The sequence below is a fragment of the Panulirus ornatus genome, chromosome 3 (genome assembly GCF_036320965.1).
Source record: "Panulirus ornatus isolate Po-2019 chromosome 3, ASM3632096v1, whole genome shotgun sequence".
NCBI lineage: Eukaryota > Metazoa > Arthropoda > Malacostraca > Decapoda > Palinuridae > Panulirus > Panulirus ornatus.
The window spans coordinates 71,324,850-71,337,814 of NC_092226.1; the positions used below are offsets into that span (position 1 = coordinate 71,324,850).

Here is a 12,965-nt window from a genome sequence, read left to right on the forward strand (position 1 = left end):
ACAACATGCATAAGTCTATTTTTCTAAAGGATGGTGGTGATAAGGGGTGATATAACTTGATAGAAAAAAAATAGAGAGTCGTGAGGAGAGTGAGTGGTTGCGGCTGGAATGTTGGCGGCCACTTGGGTTGCCACCTGGCGGCACTTAGTGGCATTACAGGCGTGATGGGGCTGCCTGCCCCGGGGCGGGTGGCCGCATGCCTCAGTCGCCCGCTGACACTGGAGGTGGAGAGCGAGACGAGCGTCGCTCGTGCTCTTATGTTTGTGTACATCTTATGTTTACACGTGTATGTGTACACGAATCAGTGCTGACGTACATGTAAGGGGAATACTACCCATGGAAATATGGCATCTAATGGAAGATAATGAAGTTTTGAATACTTTACGACAAATTAGATCAAATTCTTAGAAGAAAACTTTGCCTTTAAGTGGCGGTGAGGTAAACATTACTGGTTCCCAGGGCGGCTGGGTACGTGGGCTGACCCAGGTAAGGGAGGCAGAAGGGAGCCCACGGTGGCGAAAGTGGACACTAACGAACGTTGTCGCCGTTGGTGAGTGACTGTTGACAACGCAGCACTGACAGACCAGCGTCACTAACAACGGTAACGGGTGTACTACCGTTGCCAGCGGCGGTGGGCGGGCCCAGGACAACGGGAATGAGGTCAACAGGTCCGGCTGCCGGAGGTGCCATCATGACTATTCGTGGATTAATCACCGATTAATCGGCTGACTTCTGAGGGTCTTTTGGTCGTGTGATTAACAGGTGTGTACCCATAGCTTCCCCTCGGTTGCTTGTTTGAGGCGTTGGTATGAGAAGGGCACCTCGCGAGGAGCGGTCGAAGATGGTGGCTTCAGGGAAGGTGTAAAGAATGGCGCCAAGGACCCGCGCTGAACTATGGCTGACGTCGCAGTGAGCGAGCCCGCGCAGTCCCACATGTCCATCGTGAGGCAGGATGGCCCCGAGGACACGGGCGGCACGGCTCTCATCCCCAGCGGTAGGCAGCCTGCGAGGAAGACCCGGCTCAGAAAGGTCCGGCCTCCCGACCTCAAGGGCGGCAGGGGGACGAAGGAGAAGACGAAGAAAAGCACCGTCATGGCTAGCAGGCCTCCTCCACACCGGGACTACCTCTCCGAGCAGAGGGCCAAGCGAATGGAGAAACTCAAGGCCAAAGAGAGACACGACGGTTCGAGGAGGAGCCTGGGTAGGGTCAGAGCGGAGGAGACGAAGGGAGAAGGGGACGTAGAGAGACCCGATGGCGTAGTGACGGAGACTGAGGAGATAGCGGCGGAGGCCGAGGAGGCACTAGACGAGATAGTGAAGGAGGTGGAGAGACCGACGGGTGACGGGGAGGAGCAGAGGGGCGTGTCGGCCGGGAGCGACGTCAGTAAAGACGAAGGGATCAGCAGCAACGGCGAGAAGGACGAGGAGTTCGAGTCTGAGTTCGTCGACGGTAGCGGGAAGGTTGGCGATGCTGAGCAGGTGGATGACATAGATGACGACGAGGGGCGAGGGAGCATCAAAGACGAGGCGGAGGAGGATGCCGAGCTCTCCTTAGCTCCTGACTCAGGCGAAGTAGTGGAAGCGGCGGCCGAGACTGAGGCCGCGATCGAGGCTCCTGCAGCAGACGACGTTGGTGATGACGCCACTTCGAAGCCAGCCTTAGAAAACGGCGAGGACACCGACCTGACTACGATAGCTCAAGAAGAACAACAGGAAGAAGAGGAAGGAGAAGAAGTGCAACCAGATACTGAAAACACACAGGAGCCAGAAACCACAAACATGGTTTCTCATGCAGGAGAAACAGAGGAACACGCTGACGAAGGCGCTGAACGAAACGATGAGGACAAGACCCACTACATCGAAGACGACGCTGCGGGTTACCAGGGGGACATGGACGAACCCAACTCACTGGCAGCTAGCTTCCAGGGCTCTCTCGGGCTCTCGAGCGACGCAGGGCTCGGCACTACAGCTGACACCTCGGTGCTCAGAAGCACCCTGGAGGAGATGCAGACGGCGACGTGGGAGGAAGAGGAGGCGACGGCAGCGACGGCAGATGAGGAACCGACCAACCAAGAGAAGGAGGAGGACAGTATACTGATGGAGGAAGCCGAGGGGGAGGAACCACGGCCGAAGGAAACGGAAGAGGAGGAACAGACGAAGGCAGATGAAAATGGTGAGAAGGAAGAGGAACAGGAGGAGGAGGAAACTATAGATAAAAATGGTGAAGGAGAGAAGGTTGAAGTTGAGGAGGAACCTGAAGAAGAAGAGAAGGAGGAGGAGGAGGAAACTATAGATAAAGATGGTGAAGGAGAGGAAGTTAAAGTTGAGGAGGAACCTGAAGAAGAAGAAGAAGAAGAGAAGAAGGAGGAGGAGGAGGAGGAGGAAAAGGATCAGGAGGCGGAGACCTTGGAAGACCAACAAGAGATTACGCACGTAAAAGGAGGAGAAGAAGAAGAAGAAGAAGAAAAGGAAGAGGAAGACACAGAGACTGAGAAGTTAGAAGAGCAGGCAACAGAAGACGCTGAGCCAGAAAGGGAAGCAGAGGGATCTGATGACCAGGATCAGGCAGATCAGGAGGATGATGTGAACGCTGAGGTCGAAGTTGAACAGGTGGACAACGAAGACGCCTTGTCAAGAGTCGTTGAGGAGGAGGAAGAAATCGAAGGCGAAGATGGTCAGGGGAGAGATGTAGAAGCGGGTGATGACGACGAAGGTACAGCAGCCAACGATGGTGAGGAATTGGATGCAACGCAAGAACAAGGAATGGGAGATGTAAGTGAGGAAGGAGAGAAGGATAATGAAGAGATCGACGGAGAGAAAGACAGTCAGGATGGAGAGGAGCCTAAGATAAGTAGTGAGGTTGAGCCCGAGAGCGTGGAGGCCCCCGACGCTGGTGTGGTCGAAGGGGAGTCAGGAGACCCGAGTGAAGCACAAGAACCGGAAAGGGAAGAAGAGGAAGAAAGAGAAGAAGAAGGAGAAGAAAAAGACGATGACGACGAAGAAGAAATCAAGGAAGTCCCAGCCATTGCGAGGATTCCTGGCAGATACAGAGGGAGACGAAACCAGACGCAAAGACCTCCCCAGATACAGGAGCCGGAGGTGAGAAAGACCCCGAGGAACAAACCATACGACAGAAGCAAAGTCATGGCGAACAGGAAACCCATTTCTTGGAGACCAACGCCAATCCAGGCATCAGGGCAGCCGGAGGTGGGGAAATTGAGGAACGACAAATCGCCAAACAATAAATTCAAAGCTCGAAACCTAACGCTAGACGACCAGAATGGGACGGTGGCAGAAGGGGACGAGCCAGCAACGCACGAGAGCGAAAACGGCGAGAGGGATCTCGAAGGTGGCCAGAGAGACAAGACGGCGGGCGAGTTCCTGGACTTGCCGCCCGTCAACATCCCGACTTCCGACGACGCCTCGATCGTCCTGGAGAGCTTCCGATCCGAGGGACATCTGTCGCAGGCCGACTCACAGGTCGACGAGGATTCCCAGGTCGTGTCTAAGGCAGAGTCGCTGCCTGACGTGCGCTACCAGGACATCACTCGACCCAACACCGCCGGCAAGAGGGGCAAGACCCGTCGGCGGAGGAAGGTCAAGTCGAGGGTGGCGTCCACACCGAGCAAGCAGTCAGCCCCCCAGCAGGGAGGAGGACGGTCGACCAGCGAGGTGTGGGTACCACATGAGGACAAACTGTACGTCTACACCTACAGCTCCCAGCCCAGACTCCTGCACGTGAGACGGATGGGAGCCGGGAGGGTGGCTACCACGCACCAGTGGGACCAGGACCCCAACTCCTCCTTCAGGCTCAAGACGAGGTAAGGTGTTCGATGCTGTGGGGGACAGGTTGAGGGGGATCAGATCTAAAGCGATCTATTGAGGGATCATCTATCTTTAGTAATGGCTACAGAGGGACGTTTGTCCCATAACATGAGGCGTGATGTATCTGCTGGTTAGCAGCGCTTGTCAAATGGTCATTCAGAGATTGCAGACACCGTTGTTAGGGCGAATGCATCCCATTTTCAGTAATGCAGGTTCACTCCTTCTTCATATGAATATTTACTGTATTGGGATCTCTCTACCTCTCTCTTTTCCTCGTACGTATCCTTCGCGTTTTATCTTAAGAATTGGTTCCGGTCAACCGTGTGTCACAGTTAACCTCTGTTGGGATGACCCGTGTTACCAGTCGTCCAGCAGGCGTGTCTTCGTGGCCGCTGCACCGAGTAGTGAAGGCTAGGGAGGTAGGCTGGTCCTGCAGCCACTAGGGACCTGCCCAATCTCACGACCTGGAGGATGTGTGGTCGACTCGACCTGTCAGTGTAGTATGAAACAACAAGTGTGTCTCGACTCCCTCCCTCCCTCACCCCGTCCGGGTCTTACAACGACAGGTAAACAGCTCTTTAAGCAACGCCTCAGATGACAGACAGACCATTAAGTGAACCCATGAAGATACAAACAGATCATTAAAAAAAAATACGAAGTGCTGGAAGATAGTTGGTCAAACTGGGGACGGTAATGTGTTATGAGGAAAGAGGAGGAGGAATGGTGGAACGTAATTTACTGCTACAAAAAAAAGAAAAAAAAAAAAAGAAAATAGATTATTTGTGAAGGTCATCTGACATATATGTGTGTGTGTGTGTGTGTGTGTGTGTGTGTGTGTGAGTGTGACACAAGACTGATTTTATCACGACACTTGGCGTTCCCTCATGATCCACACATTATCTGTCTCCTTCCCCTCATTCCTTCACTATTTTACAGTAGCTGTTGTCAGTATGGCACCCCACACTGAATCCAGAGTCATATTAACATTGCAGCCCATACCTTTATAGCTGCATATATATATATATATATATATATATATATATATATATATATATATATATATATATATATATATATATATATATATATGTACATTGATAATGATTACATTACCGACCTTATGGGACAGCTGTGTTCGGTAGGTTTTCTCATCCTCGCCACAACGTAGGTGGGAATGGACTTAGAATTGCGTCTTCGTCAGTCGCACATACCTTCACGTCCACAGGTCGGTGGGATATGTGTCTCCCTCCCCCTCCCAAGACGCCTTTGTTCGACTTAATGAGGAGAGAGATATTTCGACACTGAGGACGACAATTGTATCAGCTCCATCTAAAGTGGTTAAATCACTTCTTCCAAGTAGTAGTTCTTGGTCCCTGGGTTCGATCCCTGTGGGGGGTCACGTGTCCTCGCCCAGGAAGACGGAGGGGGACACACACACACACACACAGCTTTTTTGACCCCCTGCACGTAATGGCAGTCCCTCACTGTGATTAGGTCTAGTTGGTGCTTGAGGCTTTGTTATTAACAACGGCCTTATGATCCTCCTCAGAACTTGGGTGGAATTTAATGACATCACACCCAAATACTCGTGTGTGTGTGTGTGTGTGTGTGTGTGTGTGTAATGAGCTCATTAGCATGATGATTAAGATCAAATCATCTTAAACTACGTAATTACTCCATAGATGCCTCACTGACAGAGGAAGACCACCTGATCAGCTCTTCCCATTGTTCATTTTACTTTAGATTCTTCCCATTGTGAAAGATCGTATAGCTCAGTGTATTTTTCTCCAGTGGAGAGGGAACTGAGGAGGAAGGGGAAAAAAGAATGTGAATTCTTTCACAGTTCTCGCATAGACGTTGATGCTCATGAGCGATAGATGTCTTCAGTGGGCAGAGAGAGATGAAAGACCATCTTAGAAGACTGAGGGAACTGAAATGATTAAACCACTTTGCAACCAGCGAGTAACATTGCAAGTGGTCGAGATAGATCGAAGCTGTGGACAGTGAATGGCAAGATCCCCCGTGAAGACAGTATACCAAAAAGAAAAATCACTCTTAAGATTTAACATTAAAATTAACATTTTGTATATATACTTGATATTAACATGTTTCCTGCATTAATCCATTTGGGTTTTTCTTCTTTTTATAGTGTGTGTGTGTGGGGGGGGGGGGGGGTGTGGAGGGGAGGGCCGTGTTGATAACGTGAGTCACGTTTTCTTTGTAAAGTCGTAAAATGAAAGGTAGATAAAAATGCAAAAGAGATAAGGGTAGTTGTCGTAAACAAGGGACTGATAACATCTGGCCTTATTATCTTGAGACACGAAATATGCCACCGGCAAGAACAGCAATAGCAACGACCCTACACACACACGCACACACACACACACATACGCTCTGCATTCTCATGTCGCCTGGTGAGACACACACACTGGTCAGGCTCGTCTGATTCACAAGATCAGATTTTTCGTGGAGATAAAGCTACATTTTTTCTTTTACTTTCTCACTGCATCATCAGGTTTTTTTTTTTGAGATATTTTTAATTGTTTATAATCTAGTTCCTTAAAAATTCAGGGAATATATGATTATGTGTGTGTGTGTGTGTGTGTGTGTGTGTGTGTGTGGAAATGTGTTAAAAGTATCATTTGTCCTCGAAACCGCATGCTACACATATAGATAAGTCTGCCCCCAGAGAAAACGGAGGTCCTGTTCAGTTGAAGAACATTTTCTTTCTATTTTTGCATAGGAATTGATTTCTCCTTGCGTGTAGTACTGCTCTCACATCTTCTCATCACATATTTTCCCGACGGCATCGAGTTCCAATGATCAGTTCTCTTAGTATGACCTCAGAACTTGACCCTTGTACCCTCCGCCGCAACTGTGGTTCACTTTCTCTCTCTTCGGTGGATAATACTCCGGTATTTGCCTCTGAGAGCTAGCTCTGCTTGTGTGCCCTCCTCTACCATCACCTAGACCACGTAATCCCCGGCAGACTAATGGCAATTCAAGGGTAAGAGACCGTTGTAATCTCTACTTCTTCCCTCTGTGGCTAAGCTTTAGCTTTCTTTACCCTCTCATGTCTGCCGTCTGACCTTTTTTTTTTTTTTTTTCTTTTTTTGAAAAGACAGTTTTATTTTCATCGTGTTCTTCCAAAGCTCATAGATCAATTTTTTCTCATTTTCTTGCTTCAGTATTTTTTTTCTTTATCCCCATTTCTATTTCTCATTTAAATTCTGGCCTCGGTGGGGGTCTGTCTGTCCGTGACTGGAACCATCGACGTAAAAGGAAAGAATTATAGTGATTACATCTGGGATTTTAGTGTTATACGCCTTCATATTACCCAGAACAGGGAGGTGGACAGATATATATATATATATATATATATATATATATATATATATATATAGAGAGAGAGAGAGAGAGAGAGAGAGAGAGAGAGAGAGAGAGAGAGAGAGAGAGAGAGAGAGGAGATTAGAGATAGATTTATTTGCTGATAGTTGGCTTAATAGACAGGCAACCGAATGAAGAGATAGATAGATAGACATACACAGGGAGAGAAAGAGAGTTAGCTAGATAGATAGATTGATCGCTTAATAGATGAATATAAAGGTGATATCACACTGCATCTCCCCCTCTCCTCTTTACACACCCACGGGAATTACCTGACCCAGAAAAGCAAGGAAGACACCTTACCATAAAACCCCGTCATGTTATCATTTTTTTTTTGTTGTATCTTTGATGAAGGACAACGCTGCCCTCTGCGTCACTGGGAATTAAGAAAAATAGATGTATGTATACATGGCTCATTTACAACCGAAGTATTTTCCTTTCTTAATCCCCACAAGTAGTGATTGTCTCCCGTAAACTTAAAGTCATTGTGTGTGTGTGTATGTGTGTGTGTGTGTGTGTGTGTGTGTGTGTGTGTGTGTGTCCCCGACATCACAACCCTCTCGTTTAAGGTCGTACAGACTCCCTTGCTGTATCTGCTGTAGTCTGCTGTATCGAGAGTCGAAATAAAAAAAAAAAGATATATATATATATATATATATATATATATATATATATATATATATATATATATATATATATATATATATATATAGTCAAGATCACAGTCTGACCCACATTCTTCACCCACTCCACTCTGCTGTGTGTTGGCGGCCGCTGCTCTGGTCGAGATGAGAGGGAGCTGGGATCGAACCAGTGACCTTTAGATTGATGGAGAACGAATGATATGAGTTGAATCCAAAAGCATCTCATTGGTACCCCTGAAGTTCAAATAATGTATAAGGTTGCATGATATATATATATATATATATATATATATATATATATATATATATATATATATATATATATATATATATATATATATATATATATATATATATATATAAATTTATATGATGGGGTCAAGGGGATGGCCAAGGTTAAATGACTTTTAAAATGTATTGCGTGTACAGAAAGCCGCGTTTACGTTATTTAGCTCCCTCTTATATGTTTACACCTCTTTCCTCATGCATGGGAACCCTGGTACCCCTCTAGTCCTCACATGCACCGGGACCCCGGGTGGAGCTTTATGTTAGTATTTTACTACCCCGTAATCAGCAGGTTTTAAATCCCCATGAAGTAATCATAAATGTCATCAATTCGTACCTCTCCTTAGCCAGTATTTATGTCATCATCAACAAATGGGTGTTTTACCATCGCCATCTGGTGCAAAGAGTCCCAGAATTAGGCGTTTTAACATACGCTTTGCTTGTGAGAGTCGAAGCTTCACTGCTTTATTGTCTTAAGGCGACAGCTCCTCGACGGTAGCTTCTATTGGAATGAGTCGGGATCCGAGACATTCCTCGAACGATTCATTTACTGTTTTGTACAGTTCATTCTTCGGTTCTCACAACTCATATATCGCTTACAAACTTCATCATGGTATGCGGAGTTCACTCAGCGTTTGTTTAAGTTCATTCATTCATTTTCTAGTTCATTGATCGAGCTGAAAGTTCATCTATCGTTTGCCCGGTTCATTCACCATCTACACGGTTCGTGCATCATTTTTACACATGTCATTTATCGGTTGCACTGTTGGTGTATAGTTTTTAACGTTCTCGTCATTTATACACCGTTCATCTGTGTTTTGTTAAGCTCATTCTCAAGACCTGTTATCAGCCCTTTCATTATCCTACCCTTTTTCAGGATCCTGATAAGACGAAGTAATAATTAAACCCTTCAGAGAATGAGGACGTTTCTGACGTGGCAGCGAAGTCACTGGCCTAGAGAACCGGCCTCTTCCGCATGCTCCTTCAGGAGGAGCGAAGAAGAAGAAGAAGAAGAGGGCGAGGAGGTGCCGTATGAAGTCCTAGATGCGAGGGGTGAGGGTCGTCTCAATTATCTAATGGAGTTGTTCCAACCTTTCTCCCGACGCCCACACCAGCCACCGACCTGTTGATTTCACTGGCTTCGTCCACTTCGCTCGGCCGTGATGGATGAGGAGGTGGTGGTGGATGTGGCAAGCGTAAGCCCGGTAGGGGGGGGTGAGAGTGAGGTTGCTTTGTGCTGGTACCCCATGTGGGGAGGTTTGACTTGTGCTGGTAACTCTGGTAAGGGGGATTGGTTTGTCCTGGTACCTCTGACAGAGGGGGTGTTGGTTGATGCCTTTCCAAGCACAAAGAAGGATGACAAGGAATGTTTCCTAAATACAAAAAAAAAAAAAATGAATTGGGTGTCTTCCGCTGCTTCTGTCAGATCTGTCTCCACCAAAGGCATGATTGGTTCGTTCCTGCTCTGATGCCTGTCACGAGAGAGAGAGAGAGAGAGAGAGAGAGAGAGAGAGAGAGAGAGAGAGAGAGAGAGAGAGAGAGAGAGAGAGAGAGAGAGAGCCTACCGGGGCAGGAAACACTTCATCTTTCCCTGAATGACTGATTTTCGTTGTTCATTTCTGCTCATGATAACAGGGAGGCCGTCATTCGTAATCTCAAGCACGCCATCATTAGAAATACACTGATACGACAGCTCTCTCTGCTGGTAAATCTTTCTGATCCTTAACCAAGAATATTCTCGAATATAGGTCTTTGATTCAGCCATTCCTCCTCCTTTTTGCCATGATCACTTTATTCCTGACTGTTTTGTAATGCATACAGTCACCTCCTCTCTAGTTGGCACATTGCAGAAGTCGCCGAAAGATGAGACTTCCACACGTTACGCTATTAACTGTGGTGTCCTACAAGGGTCTACCTTGTCTCCTACTCTGTCTTACTTCTGTATAAATGATCCTTCTTCATCTTCTAACCATAGTTGACTCTCACTCATGATTCCACTTGCCACACTTCGACTCACTTTCCCTTCTCTCTCTTTACTCTGATTCTCGTTCTCTTTCTCGCACTGAACTTATCGCTCCTATGAATTCAGTCCACTGAAACGTCTCTTCATGAGGATTCAGTAACCAGGCTGAGTTGAATACTGGTATTGTACCTAAATTTCTTTTTATTTGTCACTCGTTCTTCCTCAACCTTTCTATTAGCCAAAGTGGAATAAAAAAGCCATCCGTCTCATTGGTAAACCGAACATCACCTCTCTTCATCCCTCCCTCCCTGTTTATGATGGTGTTTCTGTCTCCCCACTGTTCTGTGGGTATCATTTCCGTCACTGTTCTCGTAAGCTGCCTGCTCGTGTGTCCCTGGCCACTGAGGCCAAATTTGGACCCGTGGCACGCGTCTAGCTAATGCTTCCCATAGTTAGTGTGTGGAGACCAACCACACGAGCAGTGACCGTTATGTCTCCTTTTCTTTCCTTCCCTCAAAACTCGAAGCTGTGGAATTCTCATTCTTCCTTTGTCTTTCCTCTCGCCATATCACCCTTTTCACCTTTGAGAGTCGAATCTACAGAGAACCAAAGACCTCAGATCAATATATTATTCATATGCAAAACCTCAAACTAGAATATTCTCTGATGTAGTCCCGCCTACCATAGGAGAATATTCTCCGATATTGTCTTGTCCTTCTATGATAAGAATATCCCTCGATATTCAGCTACAACACTGTCTGGTGACGTAACTCCTCCTGGCCGTGTTCCTGCCTCGTCCTCCACGCTGGGGGGTGAGTAACGCCACAACCATTCCGTTGCGGTGATTCCCACGGGCTATTTTTATACCTTGTCATGTGCCGATGTGTGTTATGCAGGCTGGCCTGACCGAGCTACTGAGATATTCCCAACCTCACCTTCTGCAGCTGAGGGGTCAGTGTGTATATGTATATGTATGTATGTATCCCTGGGGATAGAGGAGAAAGAATACTTCCCACGTATTCCCTGCGTGTCGTAGAAGGAGACTAAAAAGGGAAGGGAGCCGGGAGGCTGGAAATCCTTACCACCTTCTCGTCTTTTAATTTTCCAAAAGAAGGAACAGAGAAGGGGGCCAAGTGAGGATATTCCCTCTAAGGCTCAGTCCCTCTGTTCTTAACGCTACCTCATTCTGCATTGCTTTGCGTATTCATGAAGGTGTATTTGGACCCGGATCTTCGAGGTATGAATATAGATGAGCCCTGGAGAGAGAGAGAGAGAGAGAGAGAGAGAGAGAGAGAGAGAGTTTAATAATCCGTTCGTAGTAGCGATACAGGACATTGGGGAACAAGAAATCATATTTTTCTTTTTCATGCACTTTTACCCTCTGTACCCCTCATCATGCACTCCTTGGGGAGATCATTCATCTCGTCTTAGTACCTCCCCTGTGGTGGGTCATGCATACCACTGGGCCAGGGAGTGTCATGCAGGCTCCTCCTAATAACGCCTGTGCTAGTGGATATGTCATGCACGGGTGGTGTGAGTACGCGCTCAACTGCTGGGTTTGTCTGGCAGCTGGTGAGGGACGGGCGCCCCTGCATACCCCATCAGGACGACGACCCTTGAGCACGACGGGTACACGACCCTTGAGCACGACGACTACACGACCCTTGAGTACGACGGTACACGACCCTTGAGTACGACGGTATACGACCCTTGAGCACGACGGTACACGACCCATGAGCACGACGGTACACGACCCTTGAGCACGACGGGTACACGACCCTTGAGCACGACGGGTACACGACCCTTGAGCACGACGGTACACGACCCTTGAGTACGACGGTATACGACCCTTGAGCACGACGGTACACGACCCTTGAGCACGACGGTACACGACCCTTGTGTACGATAGCTTGACCTCTACCTCTAACAGACTCATACCAGCCTTTACGACACACGACATGGACGATTTAAATACACGACGAGGAAAACAAAAAATTCAATATCATGGGAATGTTTTCTTCGGCAGAGAGAGAGAGAGAGAGAGAGAGAGAGAGAGAGAGAGAGAGAGAGAGAGAGAGAGAGAGAGAGAGAGAGAGAGAGTGGGTAATTACCTATTTGCGCCGTACGGGTAATTCTACATTTCCTTGAACATTTCCTACTGTCGTACAGCTTTTTTTAATTTCTGTATTGCTGTCGGCATTATTCATGTCCTGATTCAAATCATTCCCTCCCTTCGCCCACCATTCTTATATTGTAAAAGAACTTCTTCATATTGTTTTAAAATAAGTTTGTCTTTTTCTCTGCTTAGATTTACCATGTCGCGTTCTTTGTTCTCTCCCTGTGCATCTCTTGAAGAACTGTTATTGTCCACGTCATCAGTATGTTCTGCAGACTCAAAAAGGAATGTAATCAAGTCATCCCTTGCTTTTCTCTCTTCCACGGTGGACCAAATTATGACCTCTAGCCTTAACCCAGCTTTCAGGATAAAAAGGTAATTCAACGTAAGGGAACGTACGTGAGTTGAATTCTCACCCCTCTCTGTACAATTATGAAATTATCAACATGTAATTACCAGATTACCTTGGTAAACACTCCACGCTAATGACCCCATTTAGACTACCATAGCACTGTATGTCCGCAGGGACTTACGAAGAGACCTAGGAAAGGGCGAAAGTCTCATTACATCAACGTGTGTATTTCGCCTTGATTATGAAGAATGATGAATTGATGAATCATGGGGGCGGACCAGGTCATGTCGCTTTCGTGTATTGTCACATCTTCAGATGTGTTAATACACGAAAGCGCTCAGGATTTCGTGTTTTTTTTCAGTATATATATATATATATATATATATATATATA

General features: G+C 47.0%; 1 protein-coding gene across 3 annotated transcripts in view; it reads left to right on the forward strand.

The window, feature by feature from the left end:
• Positions 1-212: 212 nt before the first annotated feature.
• LOC139763292 (uncharacterized) overlaps positions 213-12,965 on the forward strand; it is a 63,015-nt gene continuing 50,262 nt past the window's right edge. For all 3 annotated transcript variants that reach the window (XR_011716096.1, XM_071689262.1, XM_071689273.1), the window contains exon 1: positions 213-3,821. Coding sequence is in view for 2 of the 3 variants with exons in the window: in XM_071689262.1 (XP_071545363.1) it covers positions 895-3,821 (2,927 nt within the window). In the remaining variant the exon portion in view is untranslated. The remainder of the gene's footprint in view (positions 3,822-12,965) is intronic.